The sequence below is a fragment of the Antrostomus carolinensis genome, unplaced genomic scaffold (genome assembly GCF_000700745.2).
Source record: "Antrostomus carolinensis isolate BGI_N321 unplaced genomic scaffold, ASM70074v2 scaffold5371, whole genome shotgun sequence".
NCBI classification, from domain to species: Eukaryota; Metazoa; Chordata; class Aves; order Caprimulgiformes; family Caprimulgidae; genus Antrostomus; species Antrostomus carolinensis.
The window spans coordinates 7,455-25,624 of record NW_010293353.1 but is presented as its reverse complement, the minus strand read 5'-3'; the positions used below and the strand labels follow the sequence as shown (position 1 = coordinate 25,624).

The window sequence follows — 18,170 nt, the reverse complement described above, 5'->3', positions numbered from 1 at the left end:
CCCTTTGTTAGTAAAAGAGCTAGGAAAGGCTGAAATCCTATTTTAGTAAGGCAGAAAAACAAATAAGGTATGTGAACTTTGGTATTTCTGATGATTCTTTGGTGCATCCTCTGGAGCAAGAAGAGGAAATCACATGGGGAAATACAGGAGAAAGTAAAAAAAGTGGAAATGAGGTGAAATTGTACAGAATGTGCTGTGAGAAGAGAATGCAGAGAGCTGTGAAGTATGTGAGGAGAAAAATGCAGGACTGACTGACAATGTGGAGAGCAAAAATGAGATTGGGACAGAGGCAAAAAGCTTCTTTAGAACTAAAGCTAACAGAAAACTTTTACATTAAAAAGTCTCGGAGGGACTTACTAGCAATCACTGAAAATTGAAGAAACTCCTCAGAGGCTGAGAGAGAGAGAAAGTGAGGTATTCCAGACTTTAGCATAGTCAAGGTAAATGCATGCTTAAAACTGTTTGAGCTGGTTGGCCAGACTTGCAATCAACAGTGTGAGGGGAAGGTTTGTCTTCTAGGCAAAGGTCTAAGGTCCGTGAGCTCAAGGCAAAAGCCTTGAAACCCAGATCGGTTTCTGAAGCGGAACTTACATAATCCACTCTGAATTTTTGCTTCAATAACACCAGAGTAGATCATCAACTGGATTGTGTCAGCTCCCAGTATAGCCTCTAACAAAGAATCAGAAAATGGACTAATTGTACAACATAAAGATCTGTATTTGGATGGGGCAGTATCTCTTTCTTTTAATAATTTTAACATGAATGCTTGCAAAGTGTAGACTTGTCCTTTTCCCCAATAAGAAGGTCATGCTGAAACTTTTGCCTTCCTTCGGTTGCCCACATCTTGCCAATGGTCCTTGGAGTCTTTCCTAACAGGAAAGCCATTTTGAATCATTTTACAATTAGCCTGCATGTGAACTTTAAATTAAAAACAGCAGCTACAATTAATGGAGCCTACAGCATCTTCTGCAGGCTGCAAAGATCCATAGTGGGAAGAGTGGTGGCTTGTCAAGCCTGCTAAATAGAGATGGCCAGTTTCCAGCTCTCAAAAGGAGGAGATGATGGATGAGAGATGGAGAAGGAAACAATCTCATACAAGCAAGACTCCCTTAGGAACAGCTAGCACAAACTGATAGTGTGCATGAAATACTTGCATGGGATTGTCCTTCATTTGAGAACACGACATTTCAGCTGCAGGTGAGGTGCTTTCCTTACATTATACTCATGTGGAAGCAGATCTTTCAAGTCATGTATGGGAGAGAAGTGGAAGTCTCATTCAGAGTCAGTGGTATCCCTGTTCCCATATCAAAAGCCAGTCTGCCTGGTAGCAGTGCTTTATGCAAGCTCTGGCACAGGGCAAAGTTCAGTTTCAGCAGGCCTTGCTCACACAAGGTAACCAAAATATTTTGCTGACTGATTGTCCTCTGCGATACTAGTGCGAGGTAAAAGGGTCCTCCGTATGCAGAACTACTGGCTTGGAGGGGGACCTGAGAAATAAAAAAATAAGGGCTGTAAGAACAGCCCAGGACCATGTGAAAGCCAGTGTGGGTTAAATTAGAGCCCAGATCTCCTTGCTGTCTTTCCCAGTTCTGACCACTAAATTCCCCTCTTGCTTCTCTGATATTGAAACAGCTGGTGAGCTAGGAATAGCTGGAAGGACATTCCTCAGCTTCACAGTTACATTGCTTTATGCTGATTTACTCCTCATGTCACTGAAATCAGCAGAGTTAAACAAACGTGAGACCAGGTCATAGCCTGAATAAGCACAAAGTAAGCTAACCCTTTGCTGGTAAAGGATAGAAGGGCATGCTCACCTTCATCAGACGAAGGTGCAAATGGAAATAATAATGATACCTGAATTGGTCAGGTACTTGTAAAAGCTTATGAAAGATTGCTGTCGTCACATCAGCTGAAAAGAAACAGGAGGCTTTTAAAGCATTTGGAACAGCTCATGGTGTGTTCTGCTGCTCCCTTCTGCTAACAGGGCTCATCTGTGCGATACATAAGGGGTGATAAGACCAAGGAAAAGGTCCTGAGGATCTTAATCCTTAGTAATGTGGAATGGTGAGTGGAGGCCACCATGTAGCAAGATCCAGGTATGTGTTGGGATGGTGGGATTATGGAGTTGAAGCTGCACACCAATTCCAGCCTGAGTTCATTCATGTGTCTTGGGCAAGTCAGTCAGCAGCAGGCAGCCAGAGCACTGTGTGGTGATTTGAGAGCTGTTAGCTGGAGTCACCCTGGCGATGAAAGCAAATGAAGGGATCTGCTGCTCGTCCTCCTGCAGAGCACAGAAATGAGACAGGAGTAGGATTATTTCCAGCAGCTGCTATCCTAAGAGTAATTGTAGCGGATACCCAGGGCAAAAGCAGTGACCCCTCATGTATAAGCACTGTAAGCTAGCAAAGGTGTTAATGTTTATACGGTCTCAGAAGAGTACCTGTGGCCTTACACACCTAGGTAGCTAGATCTGTGTCCTCTGGAGGTTTTCAGCCCTTTTATGCCTTCCTTCTGAAGAAACTGGTATTGCTTGCTGGGAAAGGTAGGATATAGGACTAGAGAAACTGGTCCTTTGATGCAGCTTGGCAAACTTTCCCATTCTAGAAAAGCCTGAGCATTAGGCCCTGAAGTATTTTCAAACTTGGGGCACTGTACAGACTGTCCAGGTTTTTGGAGCATTTTCCTTTAATGGAAATATGAACATTTTTGAAAGAGAACAAGGCTGCATTAGGGCAAATGATAAAGGCATGAAAGCAAATGAAGCACCCTCTCACCTGGTGCAGGTGGTGACAGTTTTCCAGGCACTGAAGGCAGAATCCTGTTGCCTGTTGCTCTTCTAGGGAGTCTGGGAGCTCGTGGCTCTCGGCTCTGCTGGGACTACCGGGTAGTAATGGGCTTGTGGTGATTTGTATTGTCACTAAAGGCTCTAGGCCCCAATGTAGCAGCTTAAACCAAAAGCATATTTTTCTCCCTTTTATGCCTTGTCTTTGTGTCTGTGTTTTAGTAGATGATTTGCTCAGGCCCTGCAGAATCAGGCTCTTTAATCCACTGCCCTCGTGTAAACTTTTGATGGCACGTCCTGATTGGGGCGCTGCCGGGAGTAGCCTTTTGGTAATCCCAGCTGCAGCCATTATTTGTGCCACCCCTTCTCCCTGGGGGCTAACGGAAAGGAGCAGCAAGGCACGTAAGTGTGCTGTGTGAAGAAACAGATGCTGTTTTGCTCCTTTTCAGGTCCCCAGTGCCTTCTTTGGACTCCATTGTGTTTAAATACAAATACAATAGTTAATAACTTTGTTCCATGCATTGTCTGCTTGAAGTGACTACATGAAGGGGCTGGCTGGGTGGGGAGTTAATTCCATCTTTTACAGAGTTGATTGGTGCAGTTTGTTCTGCCTTTTAAGTGCTGGGTAACTCCCCAGCAGCAGAAACCTCTCACTTAGAAGCAGTAAGAGTTTAAACCTTGGAATGTTGTTATGTCCCTCTCAGCCCAGCCTGTGGCCCATGGAGAGAGGGGCCCACGCCGGAGCAGGTTTGCTGGCAGGACTTGTGACCCCATGGGGGACCCGCACTGGAGCAGTCCCTTCCTGAAGGACTGCACCCCATGGAAAGGACCCAGGCTGGAGCAGTTTGTGAAGAAGTGTAGGCCATGGGAAGGACTCATATTGGAGAAGTTCATGGAAAACTGTCTCCAGTGGGAGGGACCTCACATTGGAGCAGGGGAAGAGTGTGAGGAGTTCTCCCCCTAAGGAGGAAAGAGAGGCAGAAATAGCGTGTGACGAACTGACTGCAACTTTGCACTGCTGGGCAGGAGAAGGTAGAGAAATCGAGAGTGAAGTTGAGCCAGATGAGCCTGGGAAGAAGGGAGGGGTGGGGGGAAGGTGTTTTAAGATTTGGTTTTATTTCTCATTACCCTACTCTGATTTTGATTGGTAATAAACTGTTTTCTCCAAGTCGAGTCTGTTTGCCCATGACGGTAATTGCTGAGTGATCTCCCTGTCCTTATCTTGACCCACGAGCCTTTTGTTATATTCTTCTCTCCCCTGTCCAGCTGAGGAGGGGAGTGATAGGATGGCTTTGGTGGGCACCGGGCATGCAGCCAGTCAACCCACCACACCAGGTCACCTATTCTGCCCTCCTTCCTGAGGATCTTCTGCTGGCCAGAATGTGGCAATCATTTGACTCCATGTGTTGAGCTTTTGTGTGTAGGGTTGCTGCAAGGTCATGCCCTACCATGAGGGTTCAGACAAGCAAGGCCTAGCTCCAGCTCTTCTGTGTGGGCAGGAGAGAGCTTCCCCAGCCTAACCTGCAGGGAGAAAGGTATCTTTATAACTTGACCTGTTTTAAGAACTGTGACTTTCATTTTAATTACGTGGTGACTGGAAGTTCAAAGGAAACTGTGCCTCTTCACCCTTTGTCTCACCTTCTGCACGAGTTGGCTGCTATGGGTGAGACTTCTCAAGGCGCTCAGCACCAGTTAGTTCCGAGTGGCTAATCCAATAGCACTTTTAAGTGAACATCAGACTCGATGAGTGTACGGGAGAGAATGTTCTCAGCTGAGATGTGTTGATGATGGCACTGTTCTTTTTCTCTCCCTCCCTCCCTTGCTACCCTCAACCCACTCCCAATGAAGACACACAGAGCACTATGTCACTGGCATCCTGGTTCAGGTGGAATGAGCCCCCAAACCGCATTTCCCAGAAGAACCCCACAGAAATGGTGGTTGAGACGCTAATGATGGAGCTGAACTGGCAGATCAAGCAGGCAGAGAAGCAGCAGCGAGAGCGGGAGAATGAGTATCGCAAGATCAAGACTGGGGTGGACTACGGCTGGCTGGTCAGCTATCCAAAGCAGAGCTATGATATCAGCCCAGCAGAACGGCTGCAGCTGGAGGATATGTGTACCAAAATACACCCTTCCTACTGTGGGCCTGTCATACTCAGGTACAGTACACGATCTGATAGTACAGACCTTCCCTTTCCCCCTCTCTGTGACATGTGAGGAAGGAACGAGAGTTTAGGACCAACAGAGCAAAAAATTGGCATCCTGTATCATAAGCCGTGTTGCAACAGTGTCTTTGGGGAAGAAGGGAAATCTAATGTTTTAAGTCAGTTTAAGGTATAATTTCCTTCAAAAAGTTGCTAAATGCCATTTCCCTCTGAGACTGGCTTGAGTACTTCATGCTCCTGAGCAGCCAGAGAAGCTTTATTTTGCCTGATGAACAGTAATCATTTCAGTATTGTGATGGCTTTTGCTTTAGTCTTTAGCATCTTAGAATAATTGAAGTTTAAAGGGGCCTCTGGAGGTATGTGCTTCAACCTCCTCCTTGGAGTAGGGCCAACTTCAAAGTTAGATCAGGTTGCTCAGGTCCTTGTCCTGTCTATTGTTTAGTATCTCCAAGGGTGGAGTTGCACAGCCTCTGAACAACCTGCTTTGGTGTTTATCCTCTCTCATTGGAGCATGCCTTCCTTCATTTAAGCTGTCCAGCAGGTCTATTGAGGCACTTGTCCCCAGTGTCCAGGGGATTGCATGCTTCTCCCTCCCTTGCCCTCCCTCCACACCCCTGACATGGAGTAGGATGCAGGTGGGGCAGGGCATGCAGTTGGCTTGAACAGCTAGGTGGTGCTCCTGCTTTCTGCAGTGTACATGTAGACACAGCCTCTTGGACTTGCTGTTGAGCCTTTCAAGTGCTAGACATAGCATTGCAGCTTGCCAGCTGAGTAACCTTCTGTGAGAAGGCCTTCAGAAATAAATCTGAGCCTGCTGCAGCATCCAAACTGAAAGGGAGGGAAGTGACGCTTCCTTTGAGGGGAGGGCTCTTCCAAGTTAAACCCTCTCAGCACAGTGCAAGTGAGGAGTAGTGACTCTGAAGTCCACCTTAGCCAAAGCATGTGAAATGGGCCTTTGTAATGCACTTCCCCTGTTCCAACGTGTGCTTCAGCTCGGATGAGAAAGGCAGGCCATATACAGTGGGGTGCTCAGCACCCTGCAGTCCCTCACTGCGTGTGCTGGCACCTGTTCTTCCTTGAACAAATGAATCTACAGCTCTTCAACTACAATCATAGAGTCATAGAATGGTTGGGGTTGGAAGGGACCTTAAAGATCATCTAGTTCCAACCCCCCTGCCATGAGCAGGGACACCCCCCACTAGATCAGGTTGCTCAAAGCCTCATCCAACCTGGCCTTAAACACTTCCAGGGAGGGGGCATCCACAACTTCCTTGGGCAACCTGTTCCAGTGTCTCACCACCCTCACAGTGAAGAACTTCTTCCTAATACCTAATCTAAACCTTCCCTCTTTCAGCTTAAACCATTTCCCCTTGTTTTGTCATTAACTGCCCTTATGAAAAGTCCCTCCCCAGCTTTCCTGTAGCCCCTTCAGGTACTGGAAGGCCGCTATAAGATCTGCCCGGAGCCTTCTCTTCTCCAGGCTGAACAGCCCCAACTCTCTCAGCCTGTCCTCACAGGAGAGGTGCTCCAGCCTCTCCTATGATAAGAGGGCTGGAAATAGCTAGTCCTCTGTTGTACAGTGGGAGCAGCCAGGAAAGGATGCCAAAGCTACCTCTCCAGCTCCCACCTTGCCTGGGGCTGAACCTTGGAGGCGAGCTGGTACAGGGCTTTGGCTTTTGCAAAGGTTGCCATGGTGTCAGAATCAGAGATTTGGGATCATTCACTGTCTGAGTTCTCTCCAGTGAAAGTTGGCTGGGAACAGCACCTGCCTTGTGTTTGTATAACTCCGAGCTGTGCTGTAAACAAGCCACTACAAACCCCTTGGGCTTCAGAGTTATTTTCACCATCCCCAGGGCCACTGAGCAAGGCTTGTCTGGCAGCAGGTTATTTCCATGAGAGCAGGCTTCAGCTGCTGGAGTTGGGAGGCCCCAAGGTTCATAATCTCCTTCAGAGAAGAGTATTAAGCTGAGCCACGGGCAACTTGCTGCTGCTCTGCTTTCCTTTTTTTTTTTTTAAACTGAGATCATACAAGAGAGGTAATTTCAGTGCAGCTTTAGTGGCTGTTCACTGTTGTTCAGGATTCAGCATACTGCTGACAGTAGATAAACATACTCAGCAACATTGGTGGGCTCTAGTGGGCATAAGTGAACAAGAATAAAACCATCTTAAAAATCCTCTAACAAATTGCTGTTGTAGGCTATCATAGATTTCATTACAGTATGGTTCAAGAAGTGGCATGTTTGTGTTTGTTCCACACTATGCACTTTCCATGGTTAGCAGAGCCACATTAAAAGAGTGAGGCTGGCATAACCATTGCTGGTTCAATTTCGTGACTGAGAAGGGAATGTCATAGCCACAAAAACAGCAGAACTGGGTTGGCTCAAAGGTCTTTTTGATCTGATATGTAATCTGCACGTGAGATAGTGGCCAGTAGCATCAGTTTAAGGAAAAAAGAACAAGGCAAGCAAATGCAACAGTAGAGACAATTACAATATCTTGTATATAGCCTCCAACTTACTGTGCCTTGTCACCTGGAGACTTTTAGAGCCAGAAGTGGTCCTTCTGCCCATAACTGCCCTATGTGGCTTTTTCCTTCAGTAGTTTGTTTAGGTTGTGGGGTTTTGCTTTTCTTTTTTGAACTCATGTAAACTTTCAGCATTTGTGGCACCCCATGGCAGATTTCCACATCTGAACTACAACTTCCCTGCAGAATACTGTATTTTGCTTGTCTCAAGTGAATGTGGACTACTTTTATTCAACAGTCCCTTCTTATTGTGTTGGAAATGTGAACAGGAGACCCCTCTTTTTTCTACCTTCTTAACCAAGAGCCCTGTGGTTCAGAAATCTTCATTGCTGAGGTGGAAACAATGAAAAAAGAATGGGGCTTGCCACTCTAGGAGCTGAAAATGTCCAGGAGAAATAAGGAGCATGCAGTCTAACTAAAAGACAGCCCAAACTGGATAAATTCTCCTCTCGGAAAGTGAGATAACATGGCAACGTCCCCAAAATTGCACAAGATGAGTATAATAGGAGCTCAACTGCAATCTTGATGTTTCCAGGGAAGCACTTTAATCACAAGATCCTTGCGCTGCTGGTTTCCTCTTGTGACTTTCTAATATGTAGTAACTTTTAGAAAAAACTCCCACCAAAAAAAAAAAACAAAACTATGAGCTTGCATTTGGAAATTCAAATGCAGAGCATGTACCCTACTGAAGCCCTTGGTTCTGTCTGAAATATTAAGCTTGATCCTTCCCCTTCCATCTTAGACATTTGAAGAGCTCAAGTCCTTTTTGATGTACTCAACAAGTATGCAATACTTAAATAACACAAGTAGCATGCATCTTGCAAGAGTGCAGTTTGGTTTGTTTGTGTCATGCAAGGGCTCCTTTGTGATGTTCTAAGCTCAGAGTCAAAGCCAGAACAAAACATTTTCCTATGACTTGTCAGAAATGTCACTTTATTCTCCAAAGGTCTAAATGATTATCCAAATTGTCCTTTTCTGTGGCTACAGTCACATCTACTGAGAGGCAGAGCTTCTATAGATTTCTTTCTTTAGATGTGGAGGAGGCTGGAAAGGAGCACTTCTTAAGTGGGAGGGGTTTTTTCAGATCCAGTTTGCCCATTTTGTATTTTGGGTCAACAGAAACTCTTCTTTGAGTCTCTTGAAATTCTGGAAGGATTCAAGTACACTGCAAATGCCAGCAGATATCTGGAGACTCTGATTCACCTCATACAAATAAAGCTGTTGTGGTCAGGTGTAACTTAGCTTTAGCTTACTGGCTTGGAGATTGCTGACTGTATTTAAAATTAAAATCCTGGAGCCACGTGAAGGAAGTGACAGTGATTTGGTGAGGCCCTTAGTACCTAACTGCCATGGTTAAACTGAAGGAGTAGTTTGCTTGTCTCAAACTAACATGTACTATTTTATTCGATAATCCCTTCTTCTTGTGTTGGAAATGTAGCTCTTTTTAGTAGCTTGCTAATACAGAATGCTAGATTTTTGCCATCTTTACTCAGAGCTTTAGCTCTCCACAGAGCTCATTATGGTCTGTTTTATTTCCTTTGGTTTCAGCAAAACAGTGGGTTTCTGTCCTTCTCTCCACCCAGGGAGAGACAAACCAAAAAACCCTAATACAGAAATGTAAACCCGCATTTTGGTGATCTGAGATGTTTTCAATGCCACAGGCTAAGGCCTGTAATTTTCTAAGGGTTGTGTATAGCTAAAGTGGGCTTCCTAGTGTGCTTGAATGTAAGACAAATTACTAAAATCAGAAATGGATTTATTGATAATTATGAGCTTAAGTTTGAGGTGATGTGACATGAGTGTTGCAGTTAGTTAGTGTGAATGCCATAGTCCTTTGGGAGTCGAGTAGCCCTCTCTAGCAGAGCTGTTCATAGCTTTACAATAGAACCAGAATTCCTGCTCAAAATACAGGTTCAGGAGTCAGCAGCTAATTACTAGCACTAAGCACCCCATCTTTTCTTCAAATGACTAAATCTACTTAGAGGTCCCAGTTCAGACAGGCACTCAGGAATACACTGAACTATAAGCATATTGTTTAAGTCCACAGACTTCCTTTGGATTTAACAGGTCTTTAGAGTTCAGGCTGTGCTTAGGATACCTACCGGGGACCTAAAGAATAACATAGGCAGGTGACAGCGCTTTAAAAAGAGCTGTGCCAGGACAAGCCAAGCACAACCAGATTCTTAACATCTAATGGCCATATAAGGAAATGGAAGGGTCACAATTTACAGAATAAATTTGTTTGAACTATACAGCCTGGACTGGGGAATGTGCTCATCCCTGTGTGTGTATGTGAATTACTCCCCAGGCTTCTCTGCTGCCTCAAGGTGGGTTTTGTTGACAGTCGCCTCTAAAACTCCGTGACTTGCATAATATATTACAGGTTAGCTACCAGTAGTATCACAGCTTGTTTCACAAATAAGATAGCTAGGTATACTTTTCTGATGAGTAAGGAAAACCTGTTGAGGGATTTCTAGATATGGTTGTGCAGTTGCCTAGTTTGAAACTATTCCATGCAAAAGTGTGAGGGCGTTAACCTGTGCTAGAAGATAGGTGAGCCTTGTGCAATTTTGTGTGCTTAATTCCACTGAGAAACTTGGTGTGGACTTTGTTTCCCAGGATACAAACCTATATTCCTTGATTCCAGTGGTTTTACTGGTTTTATATGTTGCATGTTTTGTGCAGGGAGCAGACTGATGGATCATCTAGCACACCAACTGGCTTTCATGGATAGCTGGGGAAGATGGCTTCAATTATGCGTAGGTGGCTGCAGCAAACACAATCTATTTTCTGGCATACAGACTGGTTTAGCTAGATCTCAGCCCCTGATAACCTGTCCGTCCTTTCTGCTCTGAAATGTTTGTGACATGCACACCTTTTGGACTTCATACGTGGGCTGTCCCTTACGCAAATGTGCTGATACTGAAGTTATGTGGGCATTAATAAAAGGGCAAGGGTCATCCTACTGCGGGAAAGGAAAGGCCCCCCTTCCCCTTCTCCATCTGCATGACTATGGCTTTTCTTTGGGTGACTGGCAGACAGTCTGTTGGATTGCTTCCTCTTTGTTTCTTAGACCTGCTCAAATCCATATGAAGTAGTTTTTGTGTTAGTCCTGAAAAGTCAGAGGTAAATCTTAACAGCAAAAGTCGAGTTGACAAAGCAATTCTTGCTGCCATAGCTAAGGAGAGTGCAGACAGGCAGATAGCCATGAAGGTGGGAAGTTACACTGATTTTAGGAAACTATTTCAGCTAGGTTGGTTGGGAGTGGTATTAGCAACACAGAGCATTAGTGTTAGAGCTCTGTGCCCAGGGGGTAAATCTGCTGTCGTACCACCCCATTTCCCTCTTGTTCCCAGAGCCAGTCACTGGTCCAGTAATGGCCTGACACATGCTGCTACCTGCTCTGGAGCCACAGTCCAGTGGTATGACACACAGCCTCTAAAACCAGAGGCAATGATGAGGCCTCTTGGGTGCACAATTGCCAATACAAAAGCAGAGAGTGTACTGATAGGTATAGATAATATGCCAGCATCTCTCTTTACATTACAGATGGAGATAAAATAACGGAATGACTCATTCAGTTCACCTCTGCAATAGAAGTCCTCTGAAGGTGCTTTCCCTGGTATAATAATCATTTTGTGAAGACTCTGGTTTCAAGGGACTCATGTCTCTGTGCTTCTGACGAGGATAAAGGGAAAAGCGTATTTATTGTGAGAATAAATTGTATTTTTGGCTCTTTGATAACACAACTGAAGTGCCTCCTCAGAAGGCAGAAAGGATGTTTGAATGTACAGCAAAGCTGGTACCACTGTTATGTGTCAAACCTCAGCAAGACCCAGTCTCTTGCTCTTACAGGCTCTGCACAATTCAGGTTGGCATCATGGTGTAAGTACTTATGTACCAGTGTGAACTCCAGTGCCTCACAGGCTTTTTGCACCCAAATGTTCAAAGTTTAGAGGGGTTTTCTGGGGGGTGAGTGGGTGGAGGAAGGAGATTAGGAATTCATCTGAAGCAACTGAAATGGTTAAGGAACATCTTGGTGACTTTGGTAGGTTTTGTGTCAAACTCCTCTAGCTTGACCCTGAAAGGGTCTGGTGCTTCTGCTGACAGTGAGTTCCCTCAGCATGCAGTACTGGTGTCTCCACAGCTGTACAGGCAGCTGCCAATACTTGCTGTGAGAGAAGCACACCAAATATCTAGGATACAGCATGATGTTAAGATGCATGTCCACTACCAGGCCTCCACAGTAAGAGTCAAAAGGCATTAATGTACAAAGAGTCTTTTTGTTTTATCTCTGTTTTTCTTCCTGTCCTTATTATCTCGGGTCCCCTTTGGTACACCATTATGCAGTGCAGTGCTATAGTGCACTAAACTCCTTGTACGTTCCTAGGGCTTATCAAAAAAACAAGAGGCAGGATCTTATTCTATCAGCTTCTACTGTATTAGGCTTATTTACATGCAGTCCTACTGTTTTCTATTGTAGTTCAGTTCTGTTGGAGTAAATATCAAAATGCTTACAGACCCGATACACTTTATCTTCCGTTAGGTACAAATACCTGGATTTCCATGGAGTACTAGTGTAGCTCTGTGTCTGCTCGTAGATACAGTTTTTATGTTAAGAACTGAATATTTATGACAAAAGTAGCCATATTAACATCTGTCATAAATGCATACTATTATGGAATAATTAGAAACTCTATGTGACCGGTGTGTGAGCCTTAGGAGTAGATCCCACACTCTTCAGGCTGGGGACCAATCACCCAACAGGGTGTCAGGGATGGTATGTTCTCTTCTTGGCCCAGCCAATGACCCACTCAGTGACTTCAAGAACACTCTCCTGCTCTGCATCTCATCTCCCTCACCTGCAAAATAAGCAGTGGCAATTCTTCACTTCCTTGGTGTTAAGCTAGCTTAATATATGTCAAAAATATTTTGAGCTCTTTGCTGAGAAGGCACTGGAATAATTCACAGTTGTCTAATTAGATACAGCATCGTGCTGCCAATCCAGGAGTTATCAGCTGAGCTAGTCCATATCTCACAGAAAGTCAAAGGAGGAGGAAATACTACTTCACTGAAATTTAAATATTGAGAGTCTATCAAACATATAACAGAGTTTTACAGGATTTTTTGTTTGCCTAGTGGCCATTAGGTAACACTATGGGGGATGAGAACTGGAAACAGGGCAAGTCTAGTGGGACTTTCCCTGGTTTATCCTCAGCTTCTGGTAAGGAACAGTTCAGGGACTACTTGAGCAAGGATCTGCATTTGGACAATCATGTTTAATCAGCAGTGATGGGGACATTTTCCACAAACTTGTCTAATCGTTGTGTTTCTTAAGCTACTGATAGCACTGGGTTCTGATTTAATAGGTGTTGTGTGAAAAGAGCACTTCCTTCTGTTTCAAACTTGCCACCTTCTAGCTTTGTTTGGTGCTCCCTATTATTTCTTGTGCTTATGAGAAATGGTGATTCATTGCTTCCTTACATTCTCTGGCTTGCTTGTGATTTTAGAGACCTTGAGCATATCTTCATGTCTCTTCCCTGTTGTTGTTCCCTTCAGTCCAGGGAGTCCCATTTTGCAGGAGAGTGCAAGTTCCAAGCCTAGAACAGTGACTTGGCAGCAATCCCTAATCTGATGTTTTTAATCAAAGCTGTGCCTTGACTGTGCTTTCAGATTCCGGCAACTCGTTGCTGAATATGAACCAGAAGTGCAGGAAGTGTCCCGGCTTTTCCGCTCTGTCCTGCAGGAAGCTGCTGAGAAGATCAAAGAAGAGGAAGAGGCCAAGAAGCTTGCCAGGCAATGGAACACAAAGAACAAAACCAGCCTCTCCTTAACAACATTTAAATCTCGGTCCAGGATTTCCCCATTCATCAGTGGCATCAAGACCATCTCTGAGGATGTGGAACGGGGCACCCAGCCCACCAGGAGGGTTTGGAGCATGCCAGAATTTCGGAATGCCAAGGATTACTGACTCTATAGTGAACAAGGTTTTTAGATAGTGGTATTTCAAAATCTCAGTTAACCCTTTTTTAGCTCTCCTGTGTCTTCTTTGTTCCAGCTTTCTCTTCTTGCCTGTCTCTCTCTTGGAAGCTGTGTCCATAGTAACTGCTGCTGATGCTCGCAGTGTGACACAATTTATTACCCAACATGCTAGCCTTTCCTTTAATTTAGTAGCTATTCAGTAACCTTAAGGGCAAGGCTCACTTACCATCTCATTTTTATTACTGCCTTCTTGTGGAAAATGAATTAGTTTTGTGATGTCTGTCTTCTCCTTTCCCCCTCCAGCCTGGATGTAGTTATCTAGAAAAGCTTTTGGCCTAAGCTACTGAGAGCTGCTGGCTGGACCAATCTTGCTGAAAGCAAGACAGCCACTTACATGAGTAAGGCTTGCAGGATCAGGCCTGTGAGTTAAAGCCAGTATCTGATTTGGAACCAAACTTCCTTTTCCAACTACTAACCTTCCTCAGCGCTACAAGAAACTTCACAGGGAACCGCAGCACTGCTGTTGATCAGCTTTTTGCTGACAATTCGCAATCCAACCTGAATAGAAACAGATCCAAGCTTTTTGAGATGAAAGACCAATATTATTCCACAGCAACTAGTTTATGCATGCTCAGGTTTCTTGGGTATTTTCTCTTTTGTGCAGGCAGGACCCCCTGAACCTTGCACCTGCAGAGTAGATAGAAATGTAGCAACCCGCTGTGTCAATACATGGGCAGGTACATCAGTGCTCTGTCAAACACTGGTCTTGGTCCTGAGTGTTCTGTGTTGCTGAGGTAAGTGCTCCACCCCACATCCCAGTAGTAAGTCAGTGGGCTGAAATTACTGTTTATGGCTAAGCCTGAAAGAGCACTGAAGTATAGAATCAACATACAGAGAAGGGTGAAGGCAATCAGCATTCATCTACAGGTGCAATAGTTGGTATCATTTTAACAAGCTGCTGCTGTGAGTGACTGAAGGGCTCTGGTAGATGAAGGTTTGTGCCCTTAGTCTTCTCTCCTGAGTGCTCCCAAGAGAGCTTTCCAGCATCACAGGCTGCTGGCCAGTGACTCGATGCTATTACAAAAGAATCTTTAATGCAAACCAAGTAGCTTGTAGGCCAGAGTGGTTCTGCTGAGACCTTGAAGAAACAGGAAGAGGCTGCCGAGGAGAAGCCACTGGGGCTCTAACTCAGGATCTGTCGGGAAAGCTCTCACCAGCAAAGGGAAGACAGTGGCATACTTTGGAAATCATGGGTCCTGTAGAGAAGCCAAGGGCTAGGATGCTTTGTGGTGACCAACAGGAGATGGAGAAGGAAGAGAGGGATTTTCCCTGTTTGACTGGCTTTTGGGGAATCATCCCAGTGAGGTATAGCCTTCTGGTGGACCCTGGAGCGTTGTTATTCTTTTGCCTGTTTCCAACTCTTTTGCCTAGAGACTTTTGCAGCAGCATGTGGGTACTACAGCCAAGATAGAAGCCTTTGAAGCTGTGCCAACTCTGGGAAGAATTCCAGCACAAGAAATCTATCCTGGAGTAGAAATGTGCAGTTTCTTCCAGAGATGGGGGAGGGCAGCATAAAAAAAAAAAAAGATCAAGATCAAACCCTTAATAGCTCTCTAAGACTATGGGATTCTGGCTCTTCCTCTCTTCCCTCTGGGCTATCTTGAGACTGAACATAAGGCTTTCTCACTAGCACCAGGCTGTAGTTTCCAGTCCCCTGGTAAACTCTGCTGCCAGCAACTCTCCTAGGGGCGGAAAGCAGAAGCTCACTTTTAATCAAAAACTCAGGGCTTCCAATTACAGCATGCAGTTTGGGACAGGCTATTTCAACCCTAGGTCAATGAGGGAGAGTTTAAAGCCTTCTGACAATCAGCTTGGTGTTTTTCAGCTGTATGTCGTTGTGAAGTAATGTGATTGTGTATATGAAGCAAAAACAAAGGCTTGACATACTTAGCATAGCTTTAGCTGTCTAGAAGATGTGGGATCTCTAGCAAGGGATCACCACAATTTGCAGAAAAAATAGTTTGGAAAAAAGTTAGCTTTTTTTTTATATTTGCAAGACACTGTATGGTACTGAAGGCTGAGATAAGTTCATGAATTTCATGCTACAGCTCTGTAGTAATTTTATTTGCACTCACTTTCTACTTTGACACCTTCAGTATTGACTATATTGATGCAATATCTGATGGGTTGCTGGGAGAGACGGGACATTGTGACACGCTGACATAAAGCTCTTTGTTACAGTACAGTGTCTGTAATGTGCTCTACTCTTTCTTAAGGAGAATCAGGAGTAGCTAACATCCCTACACCAATATACAAAGCCAAGGAAATCACCTGAAGGGTGTTCACACTAATACAGCAGCCTGTGATCATACCCTGTCCTTCATTAACAACCTCCAGCTAGCAGATACCTTTCTCATGTAATAGCCAGGAAAGGGACAGAAATCTGACCTTTGGCTAAAGCCATGTATGTTAAGGAGGCCAGGCTGTGACAGTGCCTGCAACAGCTGTTGTGCCTCAACTTACCTATAATTTCTATTTCCACAATAAAAGGTAATCCAAACTTTTAAACAGTATCATTTTCCCTGTATCTCTTCTGCAGGTTCCACTGGGCTCACAGTAGCGTCTAATGATCAAGGGATATTCAGATAACCAAGCCATGAGGTTTCTATTCTTACTACATGCTTTCTAGTACTCTTAAAGGTATAGCAGCAGTACCATGCTTGCCTGTAGCCAGCTGCTTGGAGACGGGCTCTGACCTTCTGCATTGTGTATGCACCAGCAGGTACTAAAGCAGAGGGGGTTTGGATGCATGACTGCTGCACGGTGCTTGTGGTGCTCATTTGTCTTAGGAATGCTGTAGACTGAACCATAAATAATCCTTTGGCCACAGTACACAGCACCAACTACCCACCCATGTTTGCCTTGTCCTAATTCTACATTTTGTGTGGCTAAATTAGCATTTTAGTTCAAATCAGGAGCATGCAACTCCTGATTGTCCCCACCTACTGTCCTGTGGTCCCTGGTGCTGGGCAGGTACAGTGGGCAAAACTAAATTGCTTTTGGATGAAGCTAACCCAAATGATCCATTGCAGCTGGCTCACAGACCATAAAGCTGGACTAATGCGGGTCTGAAACAAACCCTCATGAAACGTGTATAGTGTGAACATCAGGTCCTTGCTGACAACTGTCTGACCCTACAGCTCTGGTCCTCCTGGGCTGCACTATTTGCTAGTGTAGAAAAAAAACATTTCTACACAGCCCTAATGAGACTCTCTGATCTGTTCTTAACCCCTCCTGAGGGCTAGTCCACTGTCTTAATTCTTTAAGAATAAAAAGTGAAATAGCAGCACAACATCATTAACAAACACACAAATGAACTGAACAAGAATAATTCTAAATCCTCAATCACCCTCTCAAAACTGAGCAAGGATTTTGGTTTCAGCCTGGAGCGTTGCTGTTGCCCCACTGCTGACAGTGTTATGCTCTGTGTCCAGAGGACATGGTTACACTCAGGAAAAAGCAGTCCTAGACTTACTGTACATTCTCACAATGGCAACACCTCTGCAGTACCTCAGCTGCACTGCTCAGCTTCAAGGGGCTAACACTCCTCAGAGTCACCTCTTACCTGAGGGACTGTGCAGCCCTGCTTCTGTGGCTTCTACGGACAAGCCTGGCCCACAGGCTGTGGTAGCCAGCAAAGATGTGCAGGAGGTGAGGTTCCTCACCTGTATCAGCATATAGTCCAGACAGCTATCACGCTGTGAGGAACTGGAGTAAGCTTTGCAGGAAATACCTGTCTGCCGAGATCGCACTGTTTATACATTTCATCAAGGAACCTCGCAAAATTAAAGCAAAGCTGTGAAATACAAAACAATTTTTTTGTTCTTGTCTTTAATTAAAGATCTCCTGAAATATAATCTATCCCCATGGAGCCAAACACAACAGCTGTTCCACTGCCCTACTGTGCACTCTGTAGGTATCAAAAGAGGAAGGCAACAATGGTAAAGGCACTTGATCTAAACAGAAAACCCCATCCACTCTCTACAGGCTACAAATGCAGCTGCCTACCTCTATCTTGCTACCTCTACAAACAGATCCCAAGATTTAAGGTGATAAATAACCAGGATTAAACAGCTGCACGGGTCTGAAATTCTCTGAAGCCAAGTGGTTTACAGATACCACCTTGAATTGAAGCCTTCAGCAATGTGCTTCCAAGCGTATCTTATATTAACAAGTATTACCACAAAATGAGAAGATCTAAGTGACTAAACGGATGTTTTGTCTCTAGATACTTTTGAGTCACTCCTATTGATGCTGTACCTGATCCTGGGTACAGGAACACCTTAATATTAGCAGATGGCCCCATAAGGCTCAGGTCTCCCTCTGCTAAGCATTTTACATGCAAGGCATGCATGGGTAAAATAAAAGGAAGTAATTTTTTCCCCACACAAAGTATCAGTGAAATACAGATTGCATTGCTTAGCACGTTCTGGAGATCAGACAAACGAGCGGTTCCAAAAGCGGACTACGTGGTTTCAGAGGGTTAGTAAAGCACCATGGCCAGGATGCAGCCTACAACAGAGGGCTTAAGCTGCTCCTTGCGAGAAGCTGTGGACAAGCAAATCTCTGTGTTGTTGCTGACACTGCTCCGCCAAGACACTGCTACAGGCCTCTCCCAGGAGGAAAGCTGTGGACAGCCAGGCCTTGAGTGGATGGCT

General features: G+C 44.8%; 1 protein-coding gene across 1 annotated transcript; it reads left to right on the top strand.

Moving 5' to 3' along the window:
• Positions 1-1,072: 1,072 nt before the first annotated feature.
• On the top strand, positions 1,073-13,582 carry RD3 (RD3 regulator of GUCY2D). The gene is made up of 3 exons (XM_010177222.2): positions 1,073-1,202; positions 4,631-4,940; positions 13,144-13,582. The coding sequence occupies exons 2-3, from the start codon at positions 4,645-4,647 to the stop codon at positions 13,439-13,441; spliced, it is 594 nt and encodes a 197-aa protein (XP_010175524.1). The 5' UTR covers positions 1,073-1,202; positions 4,631-4,644; the 3' UTR covers positions 13,442-13,582.
• Positions 13,583-18,170: the final 4,588 nt, after the last annotated feature.